Source organism: Dromiciops gliroides, chromosome 3, assembly GCF_019393635.1.
Source record: "Dromiciops gliroides isolate mDroGli1 chromosome 3, mDroGli1.pri, whole genome shotgun sequence".
Lineage (NCBI taxonomy): Eukaryota > Metazoa > Chordata > Mammalia > Microbiotheria > Microbiotheriidae > Dromiciops > Dromiciops gliroides.
Genome location: NC_057863.1, coordinates 127,051,940 through 127,065,153, shown reverse-complemented (window position 1 = coordinate 127,065,153; position 13,214 = coordinate 127,051,940). Strand labels below are relative to the sequence as shown.

Below are 13,214 nucleotides of genomic sequence, written 5' to 3'. Positions count from 1 at the left end.
TGATTTCAAAACAAAGCAGAAACCAGGTATAGATTACAATGAAAAACCAGCAGTATTTTTGAGATATTTTCTTAGCAATGGAGCATTTTCAAAATCCATTCAGTTTGTTTTTTCTTACTTACAACGGCTGTTATAAGTTCTTCCTCCCTTACTGTCTATCTTTGCTTCTCTTAGGTTCGAAAATTTGTGGCCAAGGACAGTGCAGGGCTTCGTATCCGTAGCCACCCTTCTCTTCAGAGTGAACAGATAGGCGTAGTAAAAGTCAATGGAACCATCACTTTTATTGACGAGGTAATTTATAAGGAAATTTTTGGATGTGAATTTGAATTCTTTAATTGCTGATAGTTTCTTTGAAAAAAAAAGTTCTCTGATTTATCTATTTCAGTAATAGAATTAAAGCTATTGTAAATAAAAATGTAGAAACTTTGGGAGGGTAATATTTGTTTATCCAGTCTCAACATACATAGTTTTTCTTTAACATCATGAAAATATCTGAGACTATAATTTAAAAAGGTAAAGGTTACTTCGACAGCTTACTTATATGTAGATGAAATAATTTGCATAAATTTAGAATGTGAAATCATTATAAAGGTGTGTCATTTTTCTTCATTCTTTGAAATTTTGCATTTCTGCATTCCTTCCAAGGTGTGTTTTATATTTTATTCCAAGGCATATGTTCTATTGATGTTAACTTCATACAATATTATTTAGCAAAACAATGAGACACTTACTTATGAACACCTTTGGGAAAAGACCTAATTCTAAAATAATCTGTCTTCTTGATGCTTTTACTAGCTGGCAGAAATTATTTTCATAACTGCAGTGTATCAGTTATCATTATGCTTGGGCATCCTTTGTAGCTTTCTCCCCAACCTCACAATGGCCGTGGATTTTTAGTCTTTCCTTTTTCCATTAGCTAGTTGCTTAATTTCTATGTCTATCATTGTCTGCCTGCTTTCCAGTCTTTTTAAAGTCCTTGCTACTCTCATTGCAGTTACAGGAGGGCATGGCTCGTTTTTGTTGCTTGTTTCCCACAGATCCACAATGATGATGGTGTATGGCTGAGACTCAATGATGAGACAATAAAGAAGTATGTGCCTAACATGAATGGTTACACTGAAGCCTGGTGCCTCTCTTTTAACCAACATCTTGGCAAGAGCCTTCTGGTCCCTGTTGACGTAAGTAAAAGGTGCCTTTGAAAAACGTTAGTAGTACCCTGTCCCCATTACAGGGCTTTCTTTAATTAAGGCTACAATTTTACATTTCTGAGGTAAATCACAACTTACTTTAATAACTAATAACTTTATAGATGTTTGAACTCTTAAGGTTTCTTCCTAATGATGATGGAGTGTAGAAAGATTAAGGTCCTTTAAACTTCATATCATTTATCTATAGCGAAAAGAGAAAAGGAAAAAGCAGGACCATTAAATTTTGCAGTGGTAGGTGGAAAAACTGATTACATTTTTGTTTTTCCTTTTTCATTTGTACTGAAACCTGAACTTCAAACTAAAATTTATAAAAGCAAATTATTTATACTTCCTAGCGAACTTTGCCCTCTAAATTTCACTTTCATTTTTTATGTTGGTGATTTGTAACTCATCTTTGTGTTTTGTAAAAAGTTGCCTCATTGTCTTGCAATGAATTACATTGCTATAGAAAGTAAAGCACAAGACTAACTAGTTTTAGGCAGTGCTACATTTTATTTTAACTAAATCCTAGATGCTTGTAATAATTTAAACAGGCTTTGGTAAAATCATCTTCACTGGATACCACACTTGTGGCCTTTGGATAAATTCAGTGAAAACCATTTCTGTTGAGTGAAAAAACTAAAGGACATTAAGATGATTACTACTTATGTATGAAATTAGCACAAACTTCTCTTAATTTACACATTAACATATAGTTTGAGAAAGAAAAACTGTGTTGAACTAAGCCATTTTAAGTGGGCATTTAGATAAGCGTCAGATTAAGCCTTTTTCTACTTATCATCTATGCAGTGTTCATAATAGCCTCTAGAACTAAAATATATTGCAGGTTTTTAAGTTTGCCTGCTGAGTTATAGGATTTCTAATGAGTGTCATATGGATTATGCTAAAAAATTATATTAAAAGTTAGGGGTGAGAGTCTTAATATGAATCTAATACTAGAATTATAATTAATGTAGAAAACATAATTAAGAAATAGAAAATTTTACACTAACAAGTCATCTCTTTTTATCACTCAAACATGTGCCAGCACTTTAAAATTTAAAAAGAAAAGAAAAATATTTAGGCATTGTGGATATAGAGGGTAGATTGGTTGTGGGTAATTCCAGATTATAGTGGCTGAAAATTTGATTACAAAGTTTTAAAGCCATTTTGCTTCATAGTGACAGATGCACAGGATATTAAAATTTGGATGTGTAATTATAAAAAAAAGGTAGGCATTTTTGAAAGATGTGAGCCAATTTTGACTTTATTATCTTTAGAACTTTTGATGATTGTTGCTAATTTATTGGGAAAAAAATTTAATGACAACTAGAATATAAATGACAAGGTTTCAAAGATTGATAGTAAAATGAACATTGGTTTTAAATATATTTTCTCACCTGCTTCTAAATTAAGAACAAATTAATAAAATCTCTTTGAAAAAAACATTTGCTAATATGTAGACAATAATTTGAAAATTACAAAAGCAGGATGGTATATTTGGTAGGGGACTGGCTTAGGAAGCAAGATGGCCTGCATTCAAGGCCTGACAGTGATTATAGGCATTTCACTTAACCTCTCAATGCTGTGACATGCCTACATTAATCATTTACACAGGAAGGGCCCTTGCATAAATACAAGAAGTTTTCACAGTGGGCAGTTCCTTCTTGACACTTCAGAAGTATAAATTTTTCTGATAAACTTTTTTTTTATCATTTTTGAAATGAGAAATTTTGAATTTAGTGAGAAGAAAATATAATTACGTTATAGTTAATCCACCGTGAAAAGCATTATATACTGCATTCCAAAACCAAATACCCTATAAATAATTTTTTGATTAATTGCTTTGTGTAAAAAAAAAAAGTATTTGTGCTTACTATTTCTTCCTCTATTTCTGTGGATAATTGAGAATTTACAATTCTTTTCCTTGATGCTGTCATTAAACTCTTTTTTGAATATAATAAAATTCCTTCTTAAAGGGCACTATAGTAATCATACCTTTCTAATCAAGTTGTAATAAATTATATTAAAAGAAAAGTTCTGATTGTGTGTTTTCCTAAATTCTTGACAATGAATCTGTTTAATGGCAGTAATGTGGCAGAAAGGGCAGTAGTCTAGGATCCTGCAAACCTAAATTCTAATCCTTGTAGGATTAATCAGTAATTTATCTGGGGCCTTTTTTTCCTTATCTGTTAAATAATAGCTAGTATTTATATAGTGCTTTGAAGTTTTTAAAGTACTTTACATATGTTATTTCATTTGTTCCTTATAACAAACCTTTTGTATTATGTGCTCTTATTTTACTTGTTTTACAAGAGATAATTGTGGCTAAATGAGGTTAAGTGATTTGACCAGGATCACACAGCAAGTAAATATAAGAAGCAGTATTTGAACTTGGGTCTTCCTGACTCTAAGGCTAGAACTCCATCCATTATACCACCTAGTTGCCTGGATTACATTATAGCTAAAGTACCATCCAGTCCTGAAATTTCATGATGGCATATTTTGGTTCAGTGTTTGTCCTTTTTGTTCTGTGTGTATGCCAGGTTTCCATTGTGTGTAAAATGGAAGGGGAAAAAAAAAAAGAGTGGTCGGATTAACAACTCTGGGTGGGATCAGAATGGAGAAAGGGTTAAAAATGATCCTCTGCAGAAAGTGCATAGCAAAAAGGGCAGGGACCCAGCCAGATGCAGAGTGGGACAGGAATGAAGTCAGTATTTGAGTAGCATGGAAGAGAGTGAATTTGATCTATTAGACAGAAGTCAAGTGTCCTAGGTTTGATATTTCAGTTAACTCTACTGTCATGAAATTTCTTTATTACATATATTTCTGTATATTCTTTAGACTTGATTCTCCCACTTTGCTAATTACACAGTGCTTGCCACATAAGTGCTTAACAAATACTTTTTGACTGAGTTAATCTATACCATTTTAAGTAGATTAATAGAAATTTTAATAGTAAGTTTACATTTAAGAAAAAAATTAAAGAAATTTGCAATTCAGTAAAAGTTTTTTTCAAATTTAAACTACATACACATACATATAATTAGCAGTACTATAATTTTAGAATGAAATAAACCTGCCTTACTAGGCTGTTAATTCCTTTGGTTGTTGGAGGTTAATATGTATTATTTACCTTTATGTTTTTCATAGCACCCAGCACAGTGCCTTAGACATAGTTCAAACTTAAGATATGAATGGAATTAATAGGTTAATTACTATTTTAATAACAGATTTGAATGTCCAATTCATTCAATGAGAAAGAGTTAACATTTTCAAAGTACAAAATCAAACTGGTAAAGTCTATCACATACTTAATTATCACTATTTACAGATATTTGAGTATCCACACTCAATATAATGTCTTTCTTTCCAGAACTGAGAGGACAAGGAGACAGACAGACAGACAGACAGACACACACACACGAAAACATTAACAGATTTAACAGTTTAATATATTAATGAGTAAAAATAATTATTTGTAGATTTGTTGGTTGCTTGACAGCCATGAGATATTAAATTCAGCACATATTTATGAAGCATCTACTATGTGGAAAGCACTATAATAAGTAATGGTTTCACATGGGTTAGCCAAGAAAAACATTGTTTGAAAAGATTTTCACCTTAATATAGGCTTAAGGAAGGTGGTATATAAGTGGTTGGCTATTTTAGGTATCATAGACAACTTGAAGAAGAGAGTAGATGATATATAGAGCACAGCCTATATATTTGCCAAACTAGGACTCATTGGCTGGTTTATAGGTTTATTGGGAAATCAGTATAATAATGTTGGGGGATTATAAAGGAGTAGAATGGGGCAGCTAGGTGGCACAGTGGATAGAGCACAGGCCCTGGAGTCAGGAGGACCTGAGTTCAAATCTGGCCTCAGTCACTTGACACTTACTAGCTGTGTGACCCTGGGCAAGTCACTTAGCCCTCATTGCCTCACTTAAAAAAAAATTGGTGTCATAAAGGAGTAGAATGTCTTAAGAAGTCAACAAGGAAGTGGTAGGATATTGAAGCCTATTTTAAGAAGTTTGACTTCTTTTTCAAAAATGAAGTCATTAAACAGTGTGTATACATGTTTGTGTTTTAGAGATGATTAAGGTATATAGTGGAAGATAATGATATCTCACCATTGTATATTACGGTTTTCAAATCACTTTCACATTCATATTGAAATCTCACCACAGTTCTTAGGGGGTAGTTAGGGACAGAATGAATAATCCCTTAATTGTCCAAAGTCACATAGCTAGGGAAAGGAAAGTTCAAAAACCTAGGCTTTTCATTTCTAATTTGTTTTCTTTCCACTGAACCATACAACTCCTCAGTGTAGGAAACAAGAAAATTTATCAATTGAATTATACTGTTGTACATTCTAGTAATTTCTACATCATCATAATTCCTGCAGCAATAACTTGGATTTTTTTTATTATCTTTGTTCATTTGGAGTAAATGACTTCCTAGCACTTTGGGCCTATATGAAAGGCAAATTCTTTGACTTATTCTATCTTTTGGTACCATAAGACATGTAGGAGTTAAGTCAGACAGCTAGCATTTATTAAGACCCACTATGTGCCAGGTACTGGGCTTAACAATGAAGAAAAGTTTGTGTTTTCCTTGTACTTTGTTTTATAAGGGACCCTCTCCCAAAAGTGATTATAACAGGTCTGATAATTACATTGACAAAGTAGTTGGCACAATTAGTCATGGTTTAGGACAAAACTGGTTAATTCAGATACCTCATAATACCTGGAAGTTGTTGCCTTTAAAAATGATTGCATTAAAAACATGAACAAGTAACATGGGAAAATATAAACACCAATTTTAAAATATCCCATGTACATGTTATCACTCAAAATTTATGAAAGGCTTTTTTCACCTTCTTCAGTACTCTAAGCTATTTGTAATTTCACCAACACACACTCTGGTGAACCTAGCTAGGTTGTCCTCAGATAACAGGCATGTAAGTTTGTTTTTCTAACCTGGTGTAACTTGCAAGTGATTATGCTTCCATAGCACAGTTTGAGTTTTGAAAACTCTGGATCACTTTCAGAGGACACAAGGGTAAATAGAATTTTAATGGGAGAATTTATTTAACATATGATTTGGATTTGTAACGGACATTAGAGATCATTTGCCCCAACTTCCTCTTAACAGATAAAGAAATTGAGGCCAGGAGAGGCTAAAGTGATTTTTCCCAAGGTCACACAGGTAGCAAGTAGAAAAGTCAGTATTCAAACCCTAATAGCAAATCCAGCCCTCTTTTTACTATACCATATATTTATATGTCCCTTAAGGACTGAGATTAAGATATAGCTTAAAATGTTTAAGTATTCTGTTGTGGATGTATACTGTATTTGATTGTCTTTATAGTTCTGTGGTTATGCAACTCTTTGGTAAAATTCTTAATAAATATGAAATTTGACACGTTTTTGTTTCTTTATTTCTATAGTCAAACATTGAAATAAATTTATCTAGGCTTCCTTTATCATTGGTTTGTTGTCCTTAGCTTTGCCTTAAACAGGAAGTAGTTTAGTCTATGGATTACTAAATTGTTATGTGGTGATTATATCATTGGATGTTATTTCTAATGTACTTTTAGTTTATTTTTTTGTCAAGAGTTTTTTGTCAGCTGTTATAACAGGTTTTTCAAGGAGAAATAAGTCATTGTATGGAGTACGTGCCATGCTATTGTCAATCATTTTAATCAGTTGCATAGCATTAAAAAGCTATACTGTTATACTGAGAATTCAGGCTCTTTTTTTTTAAGTTCAAAACTTTACATTAATAATCCATATTCCTAAAACCAAGGCTTTCTTTTATTAAACATTCAAGAATACTATAATCTGTTGTTTTCAAACTCTGGATCCTTAACATTTGACTTCTTTTATTGCCTTATAAAATGTCCTTCAGTTTGGAAACTGCTTTTTTCCTAAATAATTTTCATTTGATAAATGAGTATAGAATTAGTTATACCTATCAATTTTATCACAAAGGTTAATATAACTTTCACGTTAGCAAAGTTCACTTTTTGGTTAATTTTTTTTTACCTTTTAAACGAATAGTTTGACCCATAGTCTATACTCACAAAGTCATTAATGTTGTACTATCCTAAACTGATATTTGTACATTTTATACGACATAGAAAGAATGTTTGTAAAAATAAGGTAAAAGAGAGGTACAAGCTTTATATGTTAGTGAAACCCTATCACCACATTGCTTTTTTCCTGCTAACTCCATCTGCATTGCTCTTCACAAATAACTTTTAACAACAAAAAGTATTGCTTGCAAGAGAAATGCAGGAAATTGTTTTATGCATGAAATGTCTGCGTAACTGTTATATGTTGGGGGTAAAAGCATAGGCCAAGAGATAATTAAATATGCATTGTGCCAGTCATTAATATGTTATGATTATCATCACCCATAATAAGGACAAAAACTAAGTTAACCAGTATAGACTTAAGAAGGTTTTTTTAAGTAGTATTTCAGATGTCTTTGCACTGCACAATTTTTCCACTCTTCTCAAGCTAAAATGGCATCCATTTACCACCTATTTAATTATGTATTGATGCTGTTTTACACACCCTGTGTCTTTAAAGAGTGCTTTCCAAAATTTTAACTTTCTAGCTTATTTGCATCTTCTATTTTTCATTATGTGTTAGTTTAATGCATAAACAAATGTATAGAAAAAGCTGTAAATGGTTTTGAATGACTTAAATGGTTTTAACTAATTTGGAATTTGAGTGTTTTTGTTGTTACTGTTTAAAACTTTGGGTGATAATGGTTTAAGGATGGATTTTTTTCATATTTTGTATGTTACATCTTTTTGCCAAAAAAATTTTCATTTCATTACCTACTTAAACTGTGAAGTTATATATACTTGCTTTTTATGGAAAAATATGTGAGTTTCAAGGCAAATTCATACAGAGTACATGTATGGTCTAGATATAAAAAATAATTTAAGAGTTCATTAATCTAGATTAATTTTATGAAAATGTTGCTTTGAAAAAACAAGTTGTTGAAAGCAGATAATTTTAAAGAGGCTTTCAACATTTGGTCCATTTTCTATCCTTTGAGGTGGAAAAATAAGTACATCCTCCAGGAGAAAAAGGAACTGCCAATTTTTCTTTGAGCTTTATTGATCAATTTGGTGATGACTCTCAGGAAAAACCTTGAAAAATTACTTGTAATTTTTTCTCTAATTTGGGGAAAGGGGATGAGTTTTTACTTTTATTTGCCTTTGACTTTTTTCTCATTTTTTTCCTATCTTTCCAATTAGGTAATTTCTAAAAATCCCCATAATAATGGTTATATTATTATCTATACTATCTACAAATTACTCAAATTGGTTATATCTTGTGTTTACAAAATAACAGACTTTTCTGTCATAAAACAAATCAGGCTTGCACTAGAAGAGATGCTCCTACTGTAAAGAAATTTGAATATGTTCTTCATACAGTAAATGGCTTAAGCTATATAATAATGTCTGGCTCTTAATTTCTGTAAATGGCATGGCACACTACATCTATAGAGAGCTTTTGACATAATTTATTTAACAGTACTCTTTATTGATTGTTGGACTCAGGTGTCTTCATTTAAAGAAAAATCACTTCCCCCATAGTAAAGTACTATTTATGTGTGGGTGCTAGCACGAAGAAAAATGTTGTACTATATCTAGCATCTTCTGGAGATGATATTCTGTTCTCTTTCTTTGTTGATATGTCTTTCTTAAACTTTATTGCTCAGAATATCTTTAATGCTAGCCAAGGAGTCAGGGATTTGGACGTTTTTTCATGGACTTCTAAAGCTTTTTTTCCCCAGGTGAGTTAACTGTCAGGTGCAGTCATGCTTTATCTCCAGCTTTAAGCATGTATAACTTATATTACATTCTAGTTTTTAAAGCTTATATTTAATATTTTACTAGAAAATATACTTTTAATATAAAGCCACATTTAAGAAAACTAGTTTTCATTTTTAAACTTTTATATTCTGCCCTTGCAAAAGAATGTAATAATTTAAATTTAAATTTTATGGAGTTGTGTAACTTCAGTCATTTTAGCCAAGTCTTGATTATTCAGGAATTGATTACATGATTGGTAGTTTTCAGACACATGTATCTCCTCCACCTCCTTGTATTGATGGTCATTTTGATCATTTTTCATTGCTTATTTGCACTTCCACTTGAAGACTCGTTCAGGAAAAAGAGGAGAAACTCAAATTCAGGTTTCATATCACCTTGTTAAGCAGAACACTTTTTTTGGCCTTCTTGAGAATACAAGGACATTATAAGATGTACAGTGAAAACACTTTTCTCTGATCTTGAATAGTAGAAAACACAGCACAAAAATTGGTTTCTTCACTTAAATATTAAAAAAATATGATAAATGTTTGGAAATGGTTTTTTAGTACACATATTGCAATTTCCATTTTAAATACTTTATACTGTAGACTTCCCTTTCTCATACTAACCTAAATTGTATATTTGGATAGACCATTATAACTACTTCAGAAATACTTTTTATTTAACATCAGAAAAGACTTTTTTATTTGGGGTTTTTAATCATATCTTATATATACTTATATTTACTTTTTCTTTCCTATGCCTTGCTCTGATAGCTATATATATATATAGCACTCTATATAGCACTTTCAGATTTGCAAAATGCTTGAAATATATTATCTCATTTTATTTTTTCAATAATCCTTTGAGGTAGGAACTATCATTAACCCAGTTTTACAGATGAGGAAATAGAGGCTTAAAAGAAATTAAGTATCTTGCTCTGAGTCACACAGCTAATAAGTTTCTCAGGCAGGATTCAGGATAAAATAATAGGAAACAAAGAAAACCAGTCTGAATCTTTGGTATATTTTAAAATTTACTGCAACTGATTTTTGTCTAAATGCCCATTTGAAAGTATTTACCGGAGCAGCTAGATGGCACAGTGGATAGAGCACCGGCCCTGGAGTCAGGAGTACCTGAGTTCAAATCCGGCCTCAGACACTTAATACTTAACTAGCTGTGTGACCCTGGGCAAGTCACTTAACCCCAATTGCCTCACTTAAAAAAAAAATGAAAGTATTTACCAATAAATATTGCTTGGTGGTACTCCTTAGATGTCTGAATGTGTGGGTATGTTGTATATCTTAGACTGAAAATCCAAACTTTACAAATGTTCAGTATGTATATGGACTTAACTCTTAACGTGTACATAAATGTAATTAGTGAACTTTTGTATTCCATATCACACTTTAGTATTGTATTATAGTAGACAGAAAACTGACCTTTGGAGTCTGAAAGACTTGGGTTCAAATCCTTCCTCAGGCACATACATCCTGGCTGTGTGACTCTGGACAAGCTACTTTACCTTTTAGTGCCTCCAGGGAACTCTAAAACTCTGAGAGGCAAAGAAGGTGCCAGTCTGCATTTGCAAAGGAATTTCCTTACTGAGACCTCTCCATACTTAGGAAATCACAGAGCTGGTCCCAAAAAGTATACACATACACAATTTGAACTAAAGCAAATGTCAAAAATATTTGCTTCCATATAACTTGTATCTTCTAATTTAGCCTATATAGCATTTTGAGGGAATGTGAAAAAGGAAATTCTGTATAAATATGGTATAGTGAGTACAATAAATATAAATTTATAAATTATCTATTTATACAGTATATTTTTCCTTTTTAAATACAGTTGGTATTTAGAAGCTTAATTAGTTTTACAAAACACTTTTTCAGCATATAATGTTTCAGATCTCATCTGAATGACTCAAATATCTAAACTCAACAAAAATCCCCAAGCCACAGATTGATTGGAATGAAGTGGTCTTTCACTATATAATAATCTGTTAGCATGTAGTTACTTTATTTTTTAAAAGTCACACAAAAAGCATAAGTTGGTGTTTCTTTTCAATGTGTGTTTTTGTTTTTGTTTTGCTGACAAAGCCAGAATTTACTGTGCAACAAAAGATTGTGAGATTAAACTAGTTTACAGAGGCCTTGTCATATTGGACTTTGTGTTACTCTGTAACACTACAGATATTGCACTTGGAGTAAAAAAAATGTTAAGCTAAAGCAATTTGGGTGTAACTGTTTATGTGGCACTCAGGTGTAATTGTTGAACCTACGTATTGGTATGGCAGAAATGTTCAAATCTGGACTGAAAATCTGTAGCATTTCTCTTACTCATAGAAAATGGGTATGGAATCATAATGCCAATGCTAATGATAGCTAGAGCTCTGAAGTGTATAAAGCACTTCACCTGTTATCTCAATTGATGCTTGCAACCATCCTGTGAAGTAGGTTTTGTTTCTTATCCCCATTTGCTAATGAAGAGATTCAGGCAGGCAAAGGTGTAGTGACTTGCCTAGGGTCACATACTAGTAAATGTTAGAAGCAGGATTTGTACTCAGGACTTTTGACTCCAAGACCAGCCCTTCATCCCTTCTGCTACCCATCAACCTTATTAACAGACTAACTGGAGCACATTATTCAGAAGTCAGCAGAAAACTTTTGAGTATAGGCTTTGGATTCCTCAGTTCCTTTTGAAAAATAGCATAAATAGTTACTTTCTTACATACAATATATTGTTTGTTTTCTTTCTAAAGAAAAAAATCCTTGTACCTGTTTTAACTACTTGGGATGAAAGCACAAGATGTTTTAATATGACATTCATATACATTTAAAGACTATGACCATGACCCCTCAAACACAGCAAATTATCATATCATTTATTCCTTTTGTGAAAAAAGCATGACTTGCTAAATTATATTTATTCAGGCCTTTTTCCCCCATATCTCTCAGTAGAAAAATGTCTTTGAATGCTTCATGGCTTTTCTTAATAAATAATTTTCATTTGGGAAATGGAGGATAATGAAGTTCTGGGCCTTCCCCCAACATTGCTATTATGAAAATACATTGCCACAAGTCGATGATTTAAGAGTTACAAAGAGTAATTGCAAGAAAAGCATTGCCATTTCTACTACAAATAATATCATGTCTCATAGTAAAAAGTACATCTATTATCTTCTCTTGTTATTGCTTCAAGAACTTACCTTGTTAAAGTTCTTAAACCTTCAGCACTGGGTGTTTGTTTTTTAATTAAAAAATATTCTTTACCAGTTCCCAGAATCTGTATTTTTCTTTACTTTTCTCACTTGTAAACCCTTAGAGAAAAGCTTCTTTGATCTTTCTCTTCCTCTGAGAAAGTGTTGAATATTGATTTTTAAGAAATTGAACTCTATAGCTCTGTCAGTTTATTTTTGCAATTTCCTTTTGTTAGGGTAATCATCTTAATGTTACTAGAGAAACAACCTGCCCATTATTGTCACTAGAATTTAACTTTTCACAATTCCCTTCTCTAATAGCTCTAACTGCATATTACTAGGCCCTTTTTTTTTTCTTCAATTCCATTTTTAACGCCTTTTGAAGAAGGGAGAAAGGCCTTTAATTGTGATATTAACCATCAAAAGTTACTATGAAATCTAAATTAATATTGTCATTTTGATATGAGTTAAATTTTTCTTCTTTCAGTAGGCTTGCTAAAATTCTCATTTGAAATTATGTAAAGGTGGTCATGGGTTTTGTTTTGTTCTTGTTTTCAAATTTTTAGGAAGCTAAGTCTAATACTGAGGACTTTTTCAAAGACCTGAATTCCCGCTGCCCGCAAGAAGCAGTAATGCAAGAACAAGATATGCCATTCCTCCGAGGTGGGCCAGGAGTGTATAAGGTAGTGAAGACCGGACCATCAGGTCACAACATCAGAAGCTGCCCTAACCTTAGAGGTATCCCAATTGGAATGTTAGTACTGGGAAACAAAGTCAAGGCAGTGGGAGAGGTATGATTTCTTGTAGCTTCATGACTTCTTAGATATCCGTTATAATATAATTCAGCAAAAGCTTCACCTCCTTCAAAAGGTTGGCATTTTCATCCCAGGTTTTTAAATGTTAATGTTTATATTTTGATCGTGACTTGTATTAGAAATGCTAATGTAACTTTATGTTTTCTTTTTGTAATCTTATTTTCTCC

General features: G+C 32.1%; 1 protein-coding gene across 3 annotated transcripts in view; it reads left to right on the top strand.

Annotated features, from left to right (window-relative positions):
- Positions 1 to 13,214, top strand: part of MYCBP2 (MYC binding protein 2) — a 324,065-nt gene that overhangs the window by 221,828 nt on the left and 89,023 nt on the right. For 2 of the 3 annotated variants that reach the window (XM_043997408.1, XM_043997407.1), the window contains 4 exons: positions 175 to 291; positions 1,038 to 1,178; positions 8,937 to 9,011; positions 12,799 to 13,023. In XM_043997408.1, coding sequence (XP_043853343.1) covers positions 175 to 291; positions 1,038 to 1,178; positions 8,937 to 9,011; positions 12,799 to 13,023 — 558 coding nt within the window. The remainder of the gene's footprint in view (positions 1 to 174; positions 292 to 1,037; positions 1,179 to 8,936; positions 9,012 to 12,798; positions 13,024 to 13,214) is intronic. The other variant, XM_043997409.1, reaches the window with a different exon arrangement.